Source organism: Erinaceus europaeus, chromosome 13, assembly GCF_950295315.1.
Source record: "Erinaceus europaeus chromosome 13, mEriEur2.1, whole genome shotgun sequence".
NCBI lineage: Eukaryota > Metazoa > Chordata > Mammalia > Eulipotyphla > Erinaceidae > Erinaceus > Erinaceus europaeus.
The window spans coordinates 26,497,181-26,518,705 of record NC_080174.1 but is presented as its reverse complement, the minus strand read 5'-3'; the positions used below and the strand labels follow the sequence as shown (position 1 = coordinate 26,518,705).

General features: G+C 37.5%; 1 protein-coding gene across 8 annotated transcripts in view; it reads left to right on the top strand.

Annotated features, from left to right (window-relative positions):
* The window catches only part of SNAP91 (synaptosome associated protein 91), a 151,523-nt gene that overhangs the window by 97,231 nt on the left and 32,767 nt on the right, over window positions 1–21,525 (top strand). For 4 of the 8 annotated variants that reach the window (XM_060205448.1, XM_060205445.1, XM_060205447.1 and 1 more), the window contains exons 12-21: window positions 1,926–2,035; window positions 3,066–3,184; window positions 6,779–6,793; window positions 6,940–7,107; window positions 15,558–15,665; window positions 16,338–16,601; window positions 16,845–16,922; window positions 17,089–17,160; window positions 18,247–18,330; window positions 19,608–19,691. In XM_060205448.1, coding sequence (XP_060061431.1) covers window positions 1,926–2,035; window positions 3,066–3,184; window positions 6,779–6,793; window positions 6,940–7,107; window positions 15,558–15,665; window positions 16,338–16,601; window positions 16,845–16,922; window positions 17,089–17,160; window positions 18,247–18,330; window positions 19,608–19,691 — 1,102 coding nt within the window. The remainder of the gene's footprint in view (window positions 1–1,925; window positions 2,036–3,065; window positions 3,185–6,778; window positions 6,794–6,939; window positions 7,108–15,557; window positions 15,666–16,337; window positions 16,602–16,844; window positions 16,923–17,088; window positions 17,161–18,246; window positions 18,331–19,607; window positions 19,692–21,525) is intronic. The other 4 variants (XM_060205451.1, XM_060205450.1, XM_060205449.1 and 1 more) reach the window with 3 other exon arrangements.

Genomic DNA, 21,525 nt, shown 5'->3' with positions numbered 1-21,525 from the left:
TTCCCCTGCAGGTGATAACTGGGGGCTTGAACCCAGATCCTCTCACAAGTGATTTGTGTAATCTTCTGGGTGAGCTACCTAGTAGGTTGATGTAAATTTGGTTTGGTTCTCTAGAGTCCTATAAAGTTCAGGTCTCCTCAGTCCTTTTTCTTCAATTGCTCTTTTTTAATCATTGGTTTATTTGACATCAGATATCCAGTTACTGCAGTATTTGTTATCCCTTGCTTGAACTTGGATGTGTGTATAGATTACTTGCTATGATCACATTTCCACTTACAGAACTATGTATTTCTAGAATGTTTTAAAATCTTCCATTAATCATTTTTATGGATAAATTTAGAATAAAACACATGAACTGAAGAAGATAGATTAATTATAGTTACTATAAAAATTTGAATTTGAATATACTGAATGACTATTATTACATCATCTTATTAAAAGTAAACCATAAAGGGAATGATCAGGACACAAAACTCTGGTGGTGAGAATGGTATGGAGTCATACCTCTATGATTACTGCAAAATTAACTTATAATTGTAAATCAATATTAAGTCACTAAAAAAAGTAAAAGAGAAATAAGAAAACAAAAAAAGAAATTTTACTTTTAAGATGTTCTCCAATTAGTTTTTTTTGAAAGTAAACCAATGTAAGACAATTAGTGCTAGGTTTTTTTATTATTTTAGTTAGTTTTATGTATATCATATTAATTATTATAATGTGATTGTATCATGTCATGTAATATAATCACAATACCTCCAAGCTGCATACATTTTGAATTTTGTTTGTAAATTGTTCTCTGCCACCTGTGAACTATTTTGTAAGATAGGTGACTTTTAAAAACATCTGAGACAACTTGGCATTAAGTCTCCTTAGAATATAAAGGAAAATGAATATCTTTTGTTCTGAAATAGTTACTATACTTGATCATTTTTCAGATTTTTTGACTACTAAGATCTTTCCCACTAATTTTATGCTTAGAATACATTTTACTGTTGGTTTAAAATACACAAGTAGAACTTACTTTAATATAGAATTATGTACTTTCTTATACATTATCAGTTATATTTAATCTTTTTTTTCCAAATCACTTTATTGGGGGGGGGTTAATGATTTACAGTATAGCTGTTGACACATGGATACAGTTTCTCCTCTCCCTCGAATAGGTGTATGCAAAACACTCTGACCCACAATTTAGGTCCATTTCCAGCATCATGCATCAGGACACCGATGCCTTCTCCACCTTTTCCTTCCCCAGAGTTCTTTACTTTGGTGCAGTACACCCCACCCAGTCTGATTTTACTTTGTGTTTCACGTATTTAGCCTTTGTTTGTCTAGCTTCCATTCCTTCACAGATCATGAGAGTACATTTAAATAGTTGATCTTATATGACTCATCCTCAATCTTAAATTGCTTGACTACTTCTGAGAAAATAACCTTTTGACTCGAGATTATTAGGTACCGTAGTATGGAACATACAACTACTATTCACAGTAAACACGAACAGTGCATTTTCAGAGGTTTATTTAAACATTCAGCTTACTGTCCCAGCAGACTTCTGCTCCCATTGGGAAAATGATTGGTCTTAATTCTTCTGGCTATATACTGGTTGTAAAAGAAAAGGATTGGAAAAAAAAAAGTTTTCCTTGTTTAACTAGTAGTTGATTATATAATTTAGGTAATGTCACTTATTTTTGGAATGGTTTGTATTTGGAACTTAATAAAAGATACTACACAAAAAAAAGAATTTGTCTAACAATCACTTATTTCAATTTTTATTTCAAATTTTCTTGAATTGCTTTGTCTTGAGAGGTGCTAGCACAAAAAAAAATTCTGAGATATACTGGGTTCTCAACATAGAAGTGTTGTTGCTTTGTGTCCTGTGGATTCATGTTTATTTAGAATGTGTTGTACATCTTCACTTTCAGTCTTCTCCAGCCACAACTGTTACATCTCCTAGTTCTACACCAGCTAAAACTATTGACACATCCCCACCGGTTGATTTATTTGCAACTGCATCTGTGGCTGTCCCAGTCAGGTTAGTTTCTTATGGAAAATATCTTAAAGGGTGTCTTAAAATGCTTTATTAAAAACCTTTCATTTATTATCCATTACCAAGTGGACATGAGGAGTTCTAACTGTAATGGTAATAAGAGACCTTCTAGATGTCCACAATCAGCTTTTATAGCACTTACAAGTGAGAAGAGTAGTGAGAGGGGGCCAGGTGGTGGCACATCTGGTTAAGTGCACATAGTACATAATGCAAGGAACCAAGTAACGATGCAGGTTAGAACCCCCGGCTCCCCTCCTTGGGAAGCAGCGAAGCAGGTCTGCAGATGTCTTTCTCTCTCCCTCTCTATTTCCCTCCTCCTCTCTCAATTTCTCTCTGTCCTATCCAATAAAATGGGAGGAGGGAGAAGGCCTCCAGAAGCATTGAATTCATAGTGCTGACAATGAGCCCTGGCGATAACCCTGGAGAAAACAAACAAACAAAAAAAAGCATAGTAGTGAGAAAGGTAGGAGCAACTGTCTCAGTTATCAGGGTTGCATAAACTGAGGCCCTAATTTGAAGAGAATTCCTAGGGAGACAACATACTGGTTGACTTTTATGCCTGAGGCTCTCTTTTATGCCTGATGGCTCTGAGGCCATCTTCAAGCCCCAGCACTACTAGCAGCCAGAGGTAAACAGTGTTCTAGTCTCTCTCTGTCTCTCTTTTTCATTAAAATAAATAAATTTTAAAGTGGTTCTTTTAAAGTAGTTTTATCAACTTTGGGATGGATGAACATACGATATTCTACCATCCGTCCCACAGAAATGTTGTTTTCACCACTTGGAGGTGGGGAGCCAGGGACACGAACCCGGAATCCTTACGCCGGTCCTTGTGCTTTGCACCACGTGTGTGCTTAACCCTCTGCACTACTGTGTAACTCCCTAAAAATGTTGTTTTCTAGTTGGAGTTAGAGGTATCCACAAATCTTTGATGAGTTCTGCATAAATGTGTGCTGTAAAACATGTTTTCACTATGAACTTTCAAGGTTTGAGCTGTAAAATTCTGTGTCCCCTTCAGCGCTTCCAAACCATCCAGTGATCTCCTGGACCTCCAGCCAGACTTTACCTCTGGAGGAGCAGCCGCAGCTGCAACACCAGCACCAGCGCCACCTTCTGGAGGAGCCACTTCATGGGGAGGTGAGTGAAACCACAAGGCCATGTCAGTTTGACTACCTAGTTGTCCTCGGGTCAGACTGTAGTTGATATGCTTCCCTTCTGATTGTCCAAAATGGTGCTAAAAACTTGAAAACTAAATACTAAGTATAACAACTCTTGATGTAAATACATATTGAGAAACAAATAAAACAGTGACAAGCTACAAAATCAATATACAGAATTTTGATCTTTTTATACATATTTTATTTATTAATGAAGGAGAAATACAGAGAGTGACAGACCAGAACCCTGTACAGCACTGGCTTATGGTGGTGATAGAGATAGGGCCTCAGAACTGCAGGCTTGAAAGTTTTTACATAGCCATTATGCTGTCTTCCCAATCCCAGAATTCTTCATTTCTGTGATCTAGAAGTGTATAAGTAATGGCCCAGAAGCAAAAACAATCCCATTTACAATCACATCTAAAAAAAAATGGGTTACTTGGATCAGGCAAACTTGCTCTTCTAAGTAGTGCACTTGCTTTGACAAAAGCATGACTCAAGTTTAAGAACAGCCCCCACCATATTAGAAGAAACTTTGGTGCTATTATGTGTTCGGGTTGGGGGGCGGCAGTTGACCTAGAGTGGGGAGGCCACAACAAAAAGTAGGTTCCTTGGGATGAATTTAGTAAATTAAGTGACTTACATACCAAAACCTATTAGCTACTTTTACAAGAAGACATAAGGAAATGTAAAGCTAATTGGTAGAATTGGCATTGTTAAAATGAGTATCCTTCCCAAAGCATTATACAGATTGAATGCAATCCTAAGAAGAAGGAGAAGAAACACTCCAGTGAAATCCATTAAGGAAGTAGAATAAATATTACTGGAATTTGTTTGGAACCACAAAAGATTCTGTATTTCCAAAGCAATCCTAAGAGAATAAAGAAGTGGAGATAGCATAGTGGTTATGCAAAATATATGTTTTTGAGGCTCTGAAGTCTCAGGTTCAATTCCCCGTACCATCATTGGCCAAAGCTGGGCAGTGCTCCGGTAAAAAAATTAAATAAAATAAAATAGAAACTGAGATTCTTCCCTATCACCAAACTATACTACAAAGCCACAGCAATTAAAATGGTGAGGTATTGAGAAAAAGCAAGAACAGTTTCTCTCTGCCTCTATCCAATAATAAATTAATGAATAAAATTTTAAGAAAAAAGAATAAAGTTTTTAGATAGCCCATTGAGGCCTGAATCATCACTGCTTCATAAGGAGTATACTAGAAATGAGCTTCAGATGGTCAGTTGCCATAAGACACAAGGACAGGAGCTGATGTCAGTGATTACTGCTACAAACATTTTAAAAAAGGCAGTCAGGAGATCATGTGTCTCCACTAAAAGAATACAGCATTATGTATATGAAACAGTATTACCAGAAAATTCAAGCTTGAAATTTAATTGATCCTCAAGATTGAACCACCATTTAAATAAAACTCTAATGTTTCTTTTAACATATTACAAGAAGTCTTATCATTCTCCATCTGAAAAAAAAAAAAAACATCCTCTAGACAAAAATCAAAAGCCAGTATTCTAATCTTATACGTTACAGAATTTTTATTTGGAGATAGGCAGAGGCACATCCTAGCTGAGTGCACGTTTTAGCATGAGCAAGGATCAGGGCTCAAGCTCTCAGTCCCCACATGCACGGGGGAGGGAAGGAAGCTTTATAAGCATGGCTGCAAGTATCTCTTTTTCACTTTATCTCCTCCCTTCTCAATTGCTATCTGTCCAATCATGTAAAGAAAAAAGAAATAAATACAAAAGATTTAAATAAACTTCCCATTTCATGTAATAAAAATAACAGGTCAAGAAATTGTTAAGTCATCTGGATCTTAGATCCTCTTGTTCACACTGCAGTTTGAAAGAGCACTAGGAGGGGCTGGGCGGTGGCGCACCTGGTTGAGCACACATGTTACAGTGCTCAAGGACCCTGGTTCAAGCCCCCAGTCTCCACCTGCAGGGGGGAAGCTTCACAAGTGGTGAAGCAATGCTGCAGGTGTCTCTCTGTTTCTCTCTCTCTTTCTATCTCCCCCTTTCCTCTCAATTTCTGTCTGCCTGTACCCAATAAATAAAGGTAATACTAAGAAAAAAATTTAAGTACTTTAAAAAATAAATAAAATAAAAACAAAGAGCACTAGATGAGGTCAAGGCTCAGGAGTGGCCACTCATGTCAGGAAAACAGAAACCCAGTCTCTCTGGCTCTTAATGACTTTGATCCCTAATTAATATTTTAGAATGTGTAAGTATGGAGTAACAGTTCTGTTGATCCAGGTGCTGTTGGTTTGAGGAATTTCTTAAATAGCCTTCTATATCTCAGGATTTGGGAGTGAGACATACAGCCGAAAAAATGCCTTTAACACAAGTTGGCAAGAGCCCTTTTTGCCTGCTTCCATCAGACATTATTCAATTTAAAGACTGTTTCTAAAGTAAAATATCCTGCATGTTATAACTTCCTATCATCTTATGAATGGTATCAGAGTTGGTTAGAAAGAACCTTAGTTGTCTTGGTATTTATTAGGACTGAAAAGTATAGAGACAAAACAAATATTTTAATGTCAAGTTTATGTCTAATTTTTTACTGTATTCTAGAACTTTTGTTTTACTAAGGTGTTATATTACTTTTAAAGTTTTGCAGGAAAGGTAGCTCCTTTCTGAGATCTGATAAAATTTCTTATTAAAATGAAATTCTTAGGACATTTATGAATTCAAATATTAATCCTGAGATAAGAAGAAAATGACCAAGAGTAGAAGAATGCTGTTGGATACTCTGAACTCTTAACCTGAAATCATAGGATAGTTGTGATTAATTTCCTAGACTTTTAAGTCAGGATGACAGTGGTCACCCCACTGCCAACAATAAGAAAGTGTAGACCTTGACATGGAATGTTGGTCTCAGAATGGCTGAAAAGTTTCATGCCACACTATTACTTTCATCTTTAAAATAACTTGCATATACTGTCACATTTTGCTTATAAATATCACAAGTGTGGGAGGTCTTGAATTAACCCAATAATGTTTAAATTTATGAAGAAAAAAATGGTTTTGGTTAAGGCGTCTTTGTCTTAACCCAAAAATTGTGTTAGGTTCTTTGATTATCTGCTATGTTCTACAGTCAAAAGTATAGTTGTCTTATTCTCTTTTTGAGTTGAAATGATGCATCATATAAATAGAATCCATAAAATTCTATTACTTATAGCTTCTTCAGAATTGCTATTTACAGTTTAGTGAAATCAGTCAAAGCAGATGAAATATACATGGTAAGAAATAAATTGAATTGATCAAAGTTGTTAGACCTGACTTAGGTTAATACTTTGTCCTTCTCTGCTTAACAGTTTCCCCATGTATAAAATGGGAGATAGTCTGGGAAACCCCTACGTTTGTTTTTCTCAGCTCAAAAATTTTATGATAATAATAGGGAATTATTTTTATTATTATTATTCTTACAAATGATCCTGAAAGGTTCATAAAGCTAAAATGTCTTCGGTTAATTCCTTTCACTGCTTGGACATTGGTGTGATTGAATGTTTCAGCTTAATCTCTTATTTCTTCATATGCTGACACATAATGGACATCAATAGACCTTTTGGGAGAGGGTGAGTAATGCTTTGATTTTTAAATTCTGTTTTGAGAATTGTGACTCTGAATAACTGCCCTCCTTTTGATCAGGTGCTATGTGGTATATTCTTTGCCCTTCCCTTTTCTTCTCTCCCATTTTCTCTCCTTCTCTGGTGTGAGATAGATTCTTTGGCTTCACTTTCCTCTGGTCCCTCTGAAGCACAGATTTCAGACCCATTTGCACCAGAGCCTACCCCTCCTCCTCCTACTGCTGAAATTGCAACTGCTTCCTCTTCTGCCTCAACTACTACAACTGTCACTGCTGTCACAGCTGAAGTGGATCTCTTTGGAGGTTAGTCACATCACAGTATTTTCCTTTTCCACCTATGACTGCTAACATTGTCTAAATACTTGAAGGTTTTACATTAAATAACAGCATGGCAGAGTGTCTCGGTGCTTTTAAAATGGATTTCTATATTATATGTGTAATTTATATGTGTGTCTATACCTATCCTTATTTATCTTTCCTAAATCTGTTATCTGTATCTTCCCTTAATTCTAGTAGATTTAAAGGAGAAGTTACCAGTCTTTTAAACCTATTTGATCCTCCGCTTTTTCCTGTTAGGACTCAGTTGTCTATTAGAAGTCCTTGTCTCATATATGCTTCCTCACTGTAGCATTAGGTAAGCCTATAGTGCCAGACATCTCTAAGTGTAGTTTGGATTTTTTGTGTTAAACTACCTGAGAGGATATTACTGTGAGAGTGATAGGAGTAAAAATCCTGACCTAAATTATTCCTTAAAATTTAGAACCAAAATGAGTAATTCAGATTTGGAGATCTCTGAAGAGAGTTTAGGATTACACCCACTTTTTTTCAACCTTAAGCTTAGGTTACTCTCTCGCTAAACAAAAACTTGGATCATCTTTGAATTTGGAACTTTTGAGAGATCACTTGAATCAACACTTGAAATTCTGATTGAAAGCAGGCTTAGCTCAGTCTTTGGGATGATTGTCTAAAAAATATGCTGTCCATACAAATGTGAATTCTGACATAGTTCATTTGCAGTTCTTAAGTTTGGGTTAGACGCTTTAAACTCTACCAATATAGTATCCCTGGACCTGATGGACCATTTGGAACCGGTTTCTGTATGTATTCCCACATGACTAATGCTAATGTCCAAACCTGTAGAAGTATTTGTGTCAAATGTGTACACAGCAGTGTTATATTCATCATGGTTTTGTGTTTCTTCATTAAAATGTAATATCTTCCCAAGGCAGTTGGAAGATATGGTAAAGAAATTTGAGGAAGAGAATGATGGGGAGGGCAGGAGAAACTTGGCAGACTCATCTGAAGTTAGTATATCCCCTGGGAACTTACACGTACACAGTCACATACAGCTCTTCGCCATACCCCATCCCAGTCTCAGGATAATCTAACACTAAGACAGTGACACTCATCTAGGCAAAGCAGAGTTGCAAGTCTCTCACACAAGGAATTTGCTGCTGTGTGACTGCACTGTCATTTGGCTGTTGGAGAAGCTTATTGTTTAAGAGGTGAGGGAGAAGGGTGTGCAAATTCATGAATAACATATTGTAGTCATCTGTAGTCATAGAGAAAGGTTTTCATTATGTCTCTGTCACTTTTGAGAAGAGAAGATTAAAGTTTTAGGGGGGCAGTGGTGCCACATGGAGTTAAACACACATTGTCATATTCAAGGACCAAGGTTCGAGGCCCCAGACCCCATCTATAATGGGGAAACTTCACGATCCATAAAGTAGTGCTGCAGGTACATGTCTTTCACTCTCCCTCTCTCTCCTCTCTTTCCTCTTTCAATTTCTCTCCATTCTATTAAACAAACAAATGTTTAATAAAAACATTTTCCCAATTTAAAAAAAAATTAAAGTTCCAGCTTACGTTATAAAGTCAGCTTCTTAACCCTTCTTTTTGGCCCCCATTATTGGTGTTATGTAGGAGTGGTTCCTCATAGATTTCTGTGAGAAAAAAAAAACATTAGGGAAACTGTGGCTAAACTGATAACAATTTTGTGCTTATGCACAAAATTATACCTGTTAAGTTTTTGTCTTTTGGTTCGTCTGCAAGGAGCTTATCTGTGTCCAAAACAGACAAACAAAATCAACTCCATCTTGTTTCTGTCATGGCTGTCTAAAGTCATAAAGCCTAAGATATTTCTTCAAGATATTCTTTATGCTATTATGCTCTTTATGATGATCATTTATTACTGCTTTAGCAAAATTTTTCAGACAGAAAAATTGTATGATTGGGAATATTCTCATGATGGCATTCTTCCTACCTTAAAACACAAATTTAGAGGGGAGTTGGGCGGTAGTGCAGCGGGTTAAGCGCACATGGCATGAAGTGCAGGGACCTGCGTAAGGATCCCAGTTCCAGCCCCCAGTTCCCCACCTGCAAGGGGAGTCACTTCACAGGCAGTGAAGAAGGTCTGCAGGTGTCTGTGTTTCTCTCCCCCTCTCTGTCTTCCCCTCCTCTCTCCATTTCTCTCTGTCCTATCTAACAACGACGACATCACTAACAACAACAATAACTACGACAATGAAAAATAATAAGGGCAAGAAAAGGGAAAATAAATAATTTTAAAAAAAAAAAACCCACAAATTTAAAGAACTAAAACTGCAGGAAATTTTTATAGTAGCAGCTGCAGAGATGGCTCAGCAAGTAACGTGTAGGACATGCACACATGAGGCCCTCCCTAGGTTTTTATTCCTGGCACCGCCTCTTCTTGATTATCTCTGTCTCGCTTTCTCCCTCATAAGATAAATAAATACATGTTTTTATTTTAAAAAGTAAAATTCATAACAGTTTCCAAAAACAGGACTCTACTTGTGATCTCATCAATCCCTTTTCTGGTCATTGAGCTGGAAGTTGAGTAAAGATAAATATACTTACAAATCTCATCATAGTTAACTTAGGTATATTGATCTGTACTGTCTCTTGAATTCTGAAAATTATAAAGTATCTATCTTTTAGAGTTAGGATATGTGTGTGTCATTTCTGTGTGTGTAATTTTCAGTGATATTCCCTAATTCCTTTCATGTTCCTTGTTGATTTGCAAGAAATCACTTAGAGATGAAATTAAAGAAAACTTAAAATAAAATATCTTTAACCATGTATTGTGGACATTTGAAGTAACTGAATCTCAAAAGTGGGTGAGAACTCTTGCATAATAAGAGGACCAGTTATCTTGATCACCTGACTAGACTTTATAATTATTTATACTTGGTTTAAAGGATCATGTTTTAGAAGTATAATTATTTCTCACCTTTCAAAAGATGTTACTACACCATACCCACCATCAAAGTACTAATATCCCTCCGTTGACGTCCATTGGGGCCCCTCTGCCCTTGAAACCCAATCCTCCCTCAACCTAATCCTCTATGGTGACTTCATTTCTTCAGTCCAAGTCTAAATAAAGATGCATCTTCATTGGATTTCACTTGTTTTCCTTACTTTGTCTTCTGTGGGTGAGTTCATTCTATATTTTTATTATGTCTCTTTAATATATCTTGTAGAGTCAGTTTACTGGTAATTAATTCCTCTAACTCTTGTTTGTCAGAAACCTTTTTTGTCACTCATTCAAGCCTGATTGATAACCTAGCAGGACAGTATATAGGTATTGTCTTTTCCAATCAAATTTCTGAATATCTTCCTCTAGTTCTTTCTAGGCATTAGGAGAGAGTCAGTTAATAAATCATCTGATAGTCTTAGGCTGCTTCCCTCATAGTTGTTATCATTTTTCTCTAATTACCATCAAAATTCTCTCTATATCTTTGATCTTTGCCATGTTAATTATTATGGGCCTTGATTAACTTATATTTGGACTTATATTGAGAGATTTAGAGCTTCCTAGATATGAGAACCTATCTTCTTCAATTTGGGGAAAAATATAAGAAAACATGGCCTTTTGAGTAGTATTAAGTGGTAGATTTATTTAGAAGTTAAACATTTAATTTATTAAAGCTAATTGATCTTACTACACGAACTGTTAAAATTTGTACACTTTTATTTATTTTTATCCTTCATTAGGAAATTGAAAAATGAAAATATCATAATTTTACATATTCAGAATATTGTACACATAACATTTTAGGGAAAGACATTAAACTTTTTCTTCAGGACGATTATGTTTATTAAATGCATATTTATTGGTTGTTACTGAAGCGTCATCATCACCATTTTCAGGTAGAGAGATGGGGGAAAGAGAGAAAATCTGCACCATACTAAAGGTTCCCAAGTGCAGTAGAAGCTGGGCTCGAACCTGGGTCATGCACATTGCAAAGCAGGTGCACTACCCAGGTGAGCTATTTTGTCATCTCTACATGTTTTATTGTAGTTGAACTTTTAGAAATAAAATTAGAACTGAGACAGTAGCTCAGCTGGGAAGGTACTTGCTTTGCCATACATACAACCCAGGTTCTAGTCCCTAGCCCAGAAACACAGTAGGGGTGCTGTGGCACTGTGGTCTTTCTCTCTTTTTCTTGCTCTGCCTCTTTTTGTCTGAAACAAAAAAAAAAAAGGATTATAACTAGTGAAATTCCAGCAATAACAAGAAAGTTAGAAAAGGAAACTTGCAGGGTAATAGAAGATAGTTCACCTGTAGCATATACATTTTACCATGTCTAGGTTAGAGCCCCTGGCTACAACATGGGAATACAATGAAAATGGGAGGTTTCATTAATGGAAGGGTGGTGCTGGGGTGTCACTGTCTCTCTCCCTCTCTGTCTCTCACCTTCTATCTGGGGGATGGACTTCACCAAAAGTAATGAAACTGTGTAGATATGAAGTCCCAGTGAAGATGTAGCAGAACAGAAAGGGAGAGAGGAAGGGAAGGAAGGAGGAAAAAAAAATCTTTCTGCAGTCATGCAGAACAAGATACTATGGTACTAGTGTTTTTACAAATTTAGTAAGATGGGGGTCATATGATCGCACACTCAGCTGAGTGCATTTACTGCCATGCACAGGTGCCCAGATTCAAGCCCCTGGTCCCCACGTGGAGGGGGGGGGAGTTTCATGAGAAGTGAAGCAGTGCTGCAGGAATGTCTCTGTTTCTCTCTTTTTCTCTCTCTCTCACTGTGTGTGTGTGTGTATATGTCTCTCTCTCTATATATATATATATGTATATATGTATATATATATCCCCTTCCATCTTAGTTTCTATTCTATAAATAAATAAAATAATTAATTTTTAAAATTAGTAAGACTAACTACTGACAAAAATAGAAAACATTTTTAAAAACATGTAAAGTTGACTAAAAACACACATTAATTTGTAACAACACAGGATTTTCCTAAGTGTGAAAATGCTAAACTGATGCTAATTTCACTACATACCTTTTGTGGTGAGCTTTTTTTTAAATTTTTTTATTTATAAAAAGGAAACATTAACAAAACCATAGGATAAGAGGGGTACAACTCCACACAGTTCCCACCACCAGAACTCCATATCCCATCCCCTCCCTTGACAGCTTTTCTATTCTTTAACCCTTTGGGAGTATGGGCCCAAGGTCATTGTGGGATGCAGAAGGTGGAAGGTATGGCTTTTGTAATTGCTTCCCTGCTGAACATGGGCATTGACAGGTCAATCCACACTCCCAGCCTTCCTCTCTCTTTCCCTAGTAGGGTGGGGTGGTGAGCTTTTAATCAGCTCTGGGTTTGCAAGCAAGCCTCATGATGATGGTTGGTTCTGAGCATAAAGTCACCTAGTTAGAAAACAAGAAACTTCTTCACATTTGACTGCACTTTTTCAGATTGGTTAATAGAGTAACTTAAGCAACATTCCTTATTAAAATGCATAAGCTGGCATGCAAATAATGGGTATGCAAAAAGCCTTTCACGCATGAGGCCTCAAAAGTTCCCAGGTTCAGTCTTCAGTACCACAGCAAGACAGAGCGGACCAGAGCTGTCAGATAAAGTAAAGGACTACAAAGGCTGGGTAAGGACTAGAGACCTGCACACTATAGTGATGGCCCTTTTGGTCACTATCATACCACCCCATCATCTGGGGCCCTAGTCAGGGAATTCTGGGATTCCCACATAGATATGATGGGCCTAGACCTCTAACAGATCCCTCTCTCCACCATCACTTGTCATCTTCATCAGGAACAACATCATAAACCCTCTGTGGCCCTCTATAAGACATTGCCCTCAATGTAAAGCAACAATAGTAGAAACTGCCCCCCCCCAGAAGGGAGACTGGGTCAACATAGTCTGCCACTCAAGGAAGACTGGTCCTAAAATGAATGCAGCCTAGAATGTTCCTAGCTATGACCATGTGAGTTCAGACCTGCAGCAATGTGAGTTCAGACCTGCAGGGATACAGAAGTTACAAATGTTCCTGTGCATGAAGATAAGTTTCTGGAGAGCATATGATTTAAGTATATAATGTTTAAATTTAAGTAACAGGAAGAACAGTAAAGGATGACTTGCTGACTGAAGAAAAAAAAACTTTCCTGAAGAATAGCTATCAATATTGACTTTACCTACATACACATGTGATCATCAGAGAGACAAGTCCATGAGTTTATCTGTGTGTTTGTGTTTGTGTGTTATTTTTCCCATCCTAAAAGGAAGGAATAGTAAATATGGTAGAATGTGGCACAATTTCATAGAAGTACACCAATAGTGAAAACATAAAAACTTTAGTGAAGGGCTTGGAAAATAGCATATAGGCTTTCATGTGTGAAGCTCCCAAATTTGATCTTTGGTAACACCATAAGTCAGAGCTCCATAAGCCGACGAGGAGAGGGAAAGAGAGGGGAGAGAATAGTATCAGTGAGACAAGGCCAAATCCTGACTTTTCCTTTTACTGACTGTGTAACCTTGGTCAAGTCATTTCAACTCTGAGTTTTTGTCCTCTTATCTACAAAGTAGAAATGATTGCTATTATTTCCACTGACTTCTACTCAGAACATAATATTCCCTTAGGAAAACTAAGGAAACAAGCCAATCAAATCTCCAAGATATGAATAATTGGTCACCCATTTTGTTCTTTCTAGCAATGTTGGTGGGTTTATAAAGGACAGTGGGGTCCAAGTAATTTTCAGTGTTTGCTGTTTGTAGCAGATACTGGCCTTGTGATGTTCACTAAACTGCTTCACACATTCCTGGTTAAACTGAGAAATAAATGCCTTGACTGTGGAACTTACAGCTGCACATACTCTATTAATCCTCAAGAAAAGAAATGTGTAATGTAGCATTCCCCAAGCATGTTTCACAATTCTTTTTAGTGTCCTGAGAAACAGTATTCTAAGGAACCCAGATAGGTATTGTTAAAGGAAATATTTTAGGATGGGAAATCTAGCAGGTAAGTGGCAACTCTAGGTGAGTGTTGATCCACATTTCACAGAAATTCCTTCTAAGAAAATCATACTTGTCAATAGCTTATTAGCATATTAGAAAACTCCAGGATATTTTTTGCCATAATTCATGAGGTGTTTTTTTTTTTTGTCAGAAATACATAGTAAACCATTCCTACATATCAGCCATTTATAAAGTGTTTATGAACTGAGGCTGCCTTTGTGTAATAGGCTTTCTACTAAGATATACTTGCAGTCTTAAAACATGAAGCCATTTTTAAATTGTTGAAAATAGATAATTTTCCAAATAACTTGAATGATACAATATTTGAAAGCAATTAGCAATTTAAGTTGTAGTAAAGATATTATGGCATAATGACCTAATTTTGTTCTCTCTTATTTCTTTAAAACAAACTCATGTTTAGGGGCTAGGTGGTGGCATACCTGATTAAGTGCTCATGTTAGAATACACAAGGTTCAAATCCCCAGATGCCACCTGTAGGAGAAAAGCTTCAGGAGTGGTGAAGCAGTGCTGCAGATGTCTCTCTGTCTCTCTCCCTCTCTGTCTCCCCCTTCCTCTCAATTTCTGGCTATCTCTATCCAATAAAGATAATAAAATTTAAAAATACATTCATGTTGAATCTAAAATACTTTTAATAACAAAAAAGATTTAACCTTTATGAATTCTTAGTAAACTTTTTATATTAACAGAGTAATCTTGCCTATACTAAGCAATTTAAGTAGCTATAATTGGGGTCTGGGTTGTGGGGCACCTGATTGAGTTCACATGTTACATTGTACAGGGACCCATGTTCGAGCCCCCAGTCCCCATCTGCAGGGGGAAAGCTTCACAAGTGGTGAAGCAGGGCTGCCAATGTCCCTCTGTCACTGTCCTTCTCTATCACCCTCTTTCCTCTCAATTTCTGGCTGTCTCTGTCCAATAAATCAATAAAGATAATAATTTTTTTTAAAAAAGAAGAGTGGTGATTTTTTAAAATTTTTACAATTGTTTATTTGCCATCATTATTTAATTCTGTTGGCATTAAATAAGATGTCCATGTTTGCGAGAAGCCATTAGTCAAAAAATAAATAAATAAATCATAGTAGCCTGAAAGTTTAATGTCTTAAATTACATAGTGTTATTTTTTTTTCAATTTTCACATCCATTGATTTGTAATGATACATAAAACATGCTTCTCAGAGCCCTTATACAATGAGAATCCTGCTACTTTTGGATCCTAACAGGTCTCAGTAGTATCTAGATGGTATACCACTTGCATGTAACCAACATAAAGGAGCACAAAAAAATCACGGTTTTGTGACCGCCAGTGGTGCATGGGCCATAAATTGCATTTTAATTAACTCATGTTGTATAAGGGAGCCTTCTTCGCAATTTAACTTGGTTCTTTTACTATATTTTCTTCTCTTTTTATCCTTTTGATTTCTGTTGTTTTAAAAACTGCACCCCAGATGCCTTTGCAGCTTCTCCCGGGGAGGCCCCTACAGCATCCGAAGGGGCCGCCGCACCAGCTACCCCAACCCCCGTAGCAGCAGCACTTGATGCATGTTCAGGAAATGGTGGGTTGAAAGTCATGAGTCAGTCTGTTGTTTTTCTGTCCTATTGTGAAAGCCCTGTAGTTAGATGCGGACATATGTTGTCGTTGTCCCCCCCCCCCATTTCAGTTTCCTCTTAACTATAAAGAATCATTTATCATGATTGCATAAGTAATGCTGGCACTTAAAACATTAAGGCAAGGAAGTGCATACTTACCAAAATTGACAATTTCTGAAGATTGGCAATTTTTGTCAGTGCAAGTATGTGCTCTTAATGTTTTTCTTTCTATAATGCTATTTATACCCTTTTGTAACACTGACTTCAACTATATAGGCTTCTAACATGAACTTCAAATACATAGGCATGTTCTAATAAATTTTTGAAGCTTCCATGTTGTCCAGTGATTTGAGTAAGGATTTGAAGAATAACAATCTCTGATACTAGATAGTAGGATAATCTTATAGTACTTTGAAGAATTTCTGTTTCCTGAGTAGTAGCACTTGCTCAATTTTCCCTTTTCTTTAGAAAATCATCCTAATAACTGACCCCTGCCAATAAGATAGTAGCTCAATGTTAGCAGCTAATACTTGGCTAGCATAAATACTTGTGTCAGGTGTCTCTTACTCATAGTTATAATGCGTCTCTCTTGTGTCTTTCCTGACTGATGTGTATGTCTCCACTTTCCTCTCCAAAAGACCCCTTTGCCCCATCTGAAGGTAGTGCAGAGGCTGCACCTGAGCTGGACCTCTTTGCAATGAAGCCACCTGAGACCAGTGTTCCTGTAGTTACCCCTACAGCTAGCACAGCCCCTCCGGTTCCCGCCACTGCTCCTTCTCCTGCTCCCACCGTTGTAGCTGCCACTGCTGCCACTACCTCTGCCACCGCCGCCGCCACCACCACTGCCACCACCACTGCCACTGCCACCACCACCGCTCCTCCTGCTCTAGATATCTTTGGTGGTAATTTGTTTGTTTGTCGTTGTTGTTGTCGAGCTCTTTCCATCTGGTGGACTGAATTCTGGTACTTGAGATATGCTGCATCCCCCCCACCCCCAATGACTGCATGGATACTGTGTCATTAAATGGCTCTCTCGAAACCATTTGCTGCTTATCCCTAAATTCTCCCAAGTGTCAATTCAGAAAGTGACGCTGTTCAGGCTGGTCTGTCAAGTTGAGTAAAGGCATGTATGTTCTTGATCTTAGATTTATTTGAGGCTTCTCCGGAAGTTGCCTCAGCGCCCAAGCCAGATGCTGCTCCTAGCATAGACCTGTTTGGTACAGGTAAAAACCAAAACACCCCCCCCATTTTATTAAACATTAAATTCTTATATGTTTTATGATTAAGTTCTTTGTACTCACCTGTGATAATGCATTTGTTAGATTTTTTACTTTGATTTCAGCTTTCTACTTACTTCTGCTTGGTTTTGGTTTGTTTCACTTTTGGAAGATGCTTTCTCCTCTCCACCACAAGGGGCCTCTCCTGTGCCTGAGAGTACTCTCACTGCTGACCTCCTATCTGGTGAGTGCTTTTGTCAAGGTCAACCCTTCAGAGATATCTTGCTGGGGGGTGTGGGGGGGATTATGAGTAGAAAGGATATGGATTTGTCTTGAGTCCTTTTAAGCCCATAATTCACTTTTTAAAAATATTTATTTCTTCCCTTTTGTTGCCCTTGTTGTTTTATTATTGTTGTTGTTGTTGTTATTGATGTCGTTGTTGTTGGATAGGACAGAGAGAAATGGAGAGAGAAGGGGAAGACAGAGAGGGGGAGAGAAAGACACACACCTGCAGACCTGCTTCACCGCCTGTGAAGTGACTCCCCTGCAGGTGGGGAGCCGGGGGCTCAAACTGGGATCCTTATGCTGGCACTTGCTCTTTGCGCCACTTGCGCTTAACCCGCTGCACAAGTGGCGCAAGCCCGACTCCCCATAATTCACTTTTTTTTTTCCTCCAGGGTTATTGCTGGGCTCGGTGCCTGCACCATGAATCCACCGCTCCTGGAGGCCATTTTTCCCCCTTTTTGTTGCCCTTGTTGTTGTAGCCTCGTTGTGGTTATTATTATTGCCATTGTTGATGTTGTTCGTTGTTGGATAGGACAGAGAGAAATGGAGAGAGGAGGGGAAGACAGAGAGGGGGAGAGAAAGATAGACACCTGCAGACCTACTTCACCGTCTGTGAAGCGACTCCCCTGCAGGTGGGGAGCCGGGGGCTCGAACCCGGATCCTTACGCAGGTCCCTGCACTCTGTGCCACATGCGCTTAACCCACTGAGCCACTGCCCGACCGCCCGACCCCCTATAATTCACTTTTTAAAGCAATCTTATCCTTCAGCCCATCAGCAGGAAGTGTGGGCTGTATTTGAAATAGGAGAACCATAAAACGAGAGAACTTTCTTACTAAAAACTTCTGGCCTCAAAAAGTCAAATACTGTCTTCCTCTGCAAAGTGTATATTTTGCAATCCATTAGTTTTTCCTTAACTGTTAAGGTAATCTGCATTCCAATTGTCTGGAGTTAGATGTGAAATCTCCAGAAGCCATATGTTGAGACCCTATCTTAATTTTCCTTTGAGTGACATGCAGTTTTCCCCTGTTCTGTGCTTCACTACAGTGGATGCATTCGCAGCTCCGTCTCCTGCAACCACTGCCTCTCCAGCAAAGATGGATTCCTCAGGTGTGATAGACCTTTTTGGGGGTGCGTATCTCTCCTTTTTCATCACACACTGAATCTTTGTACTTTCCTCAGTGTTGTTTTGAGATCTTCTTTTTCGTATGTTTTCTTGTTGTTGATGTTGTTGTTCTTTTAACTCTACGAAGTCATTTCCATTTCCTAAATGTAAACTTAAGTCCTTAAAATCATTTCTCTTTTTCTGTAGTCTTCATATCCATCCTTATTAGACCATTGCCATTGTCAGTCATGACCTAGCAAAGTCAGATCAATTTTCATTCGAAGTCTGTGTTTTTAACTTTCTGTTTACCCCAACATATAATGAGCCCATTGGAATTTCCTTTTGTCCTTCTTCCTTGCCGACCCTGATCTGTTGGCTAAGTCGTAGCTTATAAATTCCACAAAGCAACATAAACATTGACTACATACTTCAGAAATGGAAATAAATCAGTCAAAACTGAGAGAATAAACTCTCAGTGTCATACATTATGTATTTATGTTGAGTGTAGTGTTCTAAAAATCCTTCCAAGGAGCTGGAAGATGTTTCACTAATTTAAATGTGTCTTCCCCTTCTTTCATATGCTATCTGAAAGCAGAGAGTGATACTGAATTAATTCTTGGACTGTTCATTTGGATGACATATTTAAAGTCTTCTATTAGCAGTAAACATATAGGGTAAACTACAGGTATGTGTGAAGTTACTTCTTCATGAAGAACCATAAAGGTGCATGCTTTGGCATAAAATCCTATTATAGCAAGTTAAACCAGCATTGAGTACCTACTATATATTGAAGAATCTTGTCTGTGCAAAAGTGGGTACAATGAGGGCAGATCAGTATCATTCTATGACATCCAAAGACTTGAAATTTGTTGAAAATAATGCTGAAACTTACCTCATTGGAAGAAGGAGGGCTGATACTGCTTGAACTCAACATTAATTTTTCGATGTTTAAAAGAGTTCTAAATGACAGCATTCTATTTTGTCATCTTCGGGCAATTTGCTTAAAAACCTTGATTCCATTTGGAGAGTAGACAAAGATTCAATCTAAAAGTTTTACACTTGAAAAAAATTTCTCTTACACTTGTGAACTTGTTAATTTTTAAAATTATGAAAGTCTGTTTTGAGAGGATAAACTAGTCAGAGCATAATTCAGTTCACACAAGCATTTCACATATCTCCAAGAGACAAGCTCACTATACAAAGTGTCATATCTATGAGTTTCTCTGCAGAACACTTGACTTACTTACTGTACTTACTATTTACACTCTTTTACCTTTTTTGCTGCATAATGGATAATGGGTAGATGCATTTGGAAGTAGCGCTTCTGAAACCCAACCTGCACCTCAGGCTGCTTCTAGTTCATCAGCATCAGCAGACCTACTAGCCGGTAACTAATTAAACTGAAATAAAATGGTACTTTTGTGGAGATTAAATTTGGATATATATATATATATATATATATATGTATATATATTTTTATATGTTGAGAAATTTTATAAACTGGAAGGTGAATGTTTTCTTCCCTTGTTAGATAAGAAATTTTTTTTTAAAAAATCATATGATAGAAGGTTAATTGTATCCCAGGACTTTGTAAAGTTAGTCTTAAAATCTATTTTAAACAGGCAACTACTAAACTGACAAGTACAGTGACTCCTTAGATGCTCATTACCTGCCTTCCTTTCACAAAGAACATTTCTTTTTTAGTGATAGTTTGGTAATATGCTTATGTAATGATATATTTTCTGTCCATGTTTTTTTTTTAAAGAAATCTATGAGGGAAAGTTCCATGGTGTGATAATAGTTAATTCTCTACTATATAAGTCACTCTCTGGGAGAAACTGTTTTAAAAATCTGCCATTGGACTGAAGCCACAGAAGCATATGCAACATTTTTAACAAACTAAATCATTTTTCTGTGCAAGAACTCAAAAAAGTAATACCAGTTCAACAAAATCATAATGTAGACTAAATTGAGACAAGATGTCTAGGATTACTGTATGTGAAAGAATGATCAGTAACATTTCCAAGGACTCCAAGATGGTAAATGCTCTCAGTCTTCTTGGAAGGCAGTGTAAAACTGATAGCCATATGTAAAAGTAATTATTTTTACAAGCAAAGCATTTGGCAGTTTGGGAACCACAGTAGTGAGTTCAGGTTAAGGTTTCAGTCAAACTTGCAGATGCTGGTGGCTTACCTCACTCTAACTTTACTCAAATGGACAGTAGTATCACGGAAGCTTCAAACACTCAGATGCAGCCTCCATGTCTTTTTGTAGTTTCCATATGTTTTGTTCCTAAAGTTAATAAAGGGCTGGTGAAGATATGCATCACATCACCACAGAAAAGCCATTAGGTCTGGAGTCTCAGCTTAAATTCCTTACTAGCCATGTAGTCCTTGGTATGGTTAGTGATTACCACTCACATTTCAGTGTAGTTGTAGTTTTTTTTTTTTTTTTATGATAGGTTATACAAAGAACTACTCTGATATTAAGTATAACCGGCTAAGGAATTTCAGTAGTGAACAGTGATATCACTAAGGAATTCTTAACAGTTTTCAAAGTTGTAGAATGTTTGCTATGAAGTCAGATTGTTCCTCAGGAGACTGAAGAAAGCAGTCACATTAGCACAGCTATTAAGCTGTTAAACTATTTCTTATATCATTTTATTGGGGGGGTTAATGGTTTATGGTATAGTTGTTTACTCATAGGTACACTTTCTCATCTCCCCATGATGTCTGCAAAACACTCTTACTCCCAACATAGGTCCACCATCATGTTAACCTTTCTTATCTGTACTCCAGCTGGTCAAATAATAGTCTTTCTAAGGGCCAGTAGCCATTCCTCTCTTTCTCTCTTGACAACCTGGCTAAATATGGCACTCTTGTTTACTGAATCATTTCCATAGCACTGAATTTATGTCCCTGAATGATAAAAGGGGGGCCCTATATTGTTATGTCGCTGTTGATTTTGAAAGCTGCAAATATAATAGACAGTGCACTTCAAACAGACCACAGATGGATACTTAGGGGGAAAAAAATAACTACCTTAGCCTGTTTTTTCTCTGGACCTGGGGTATTCTTCATAGCAGCTTCAAACTGATCACAGAAACTATAAAATTTTTACTAAACCTGCAAATTCAATTTAGGTGTTAAGTACTCCACACTAACATTCAGAAGAAGCGGTTTAAATGACCATTGCAAAGAATTAACTTTGTCAATTGTAAC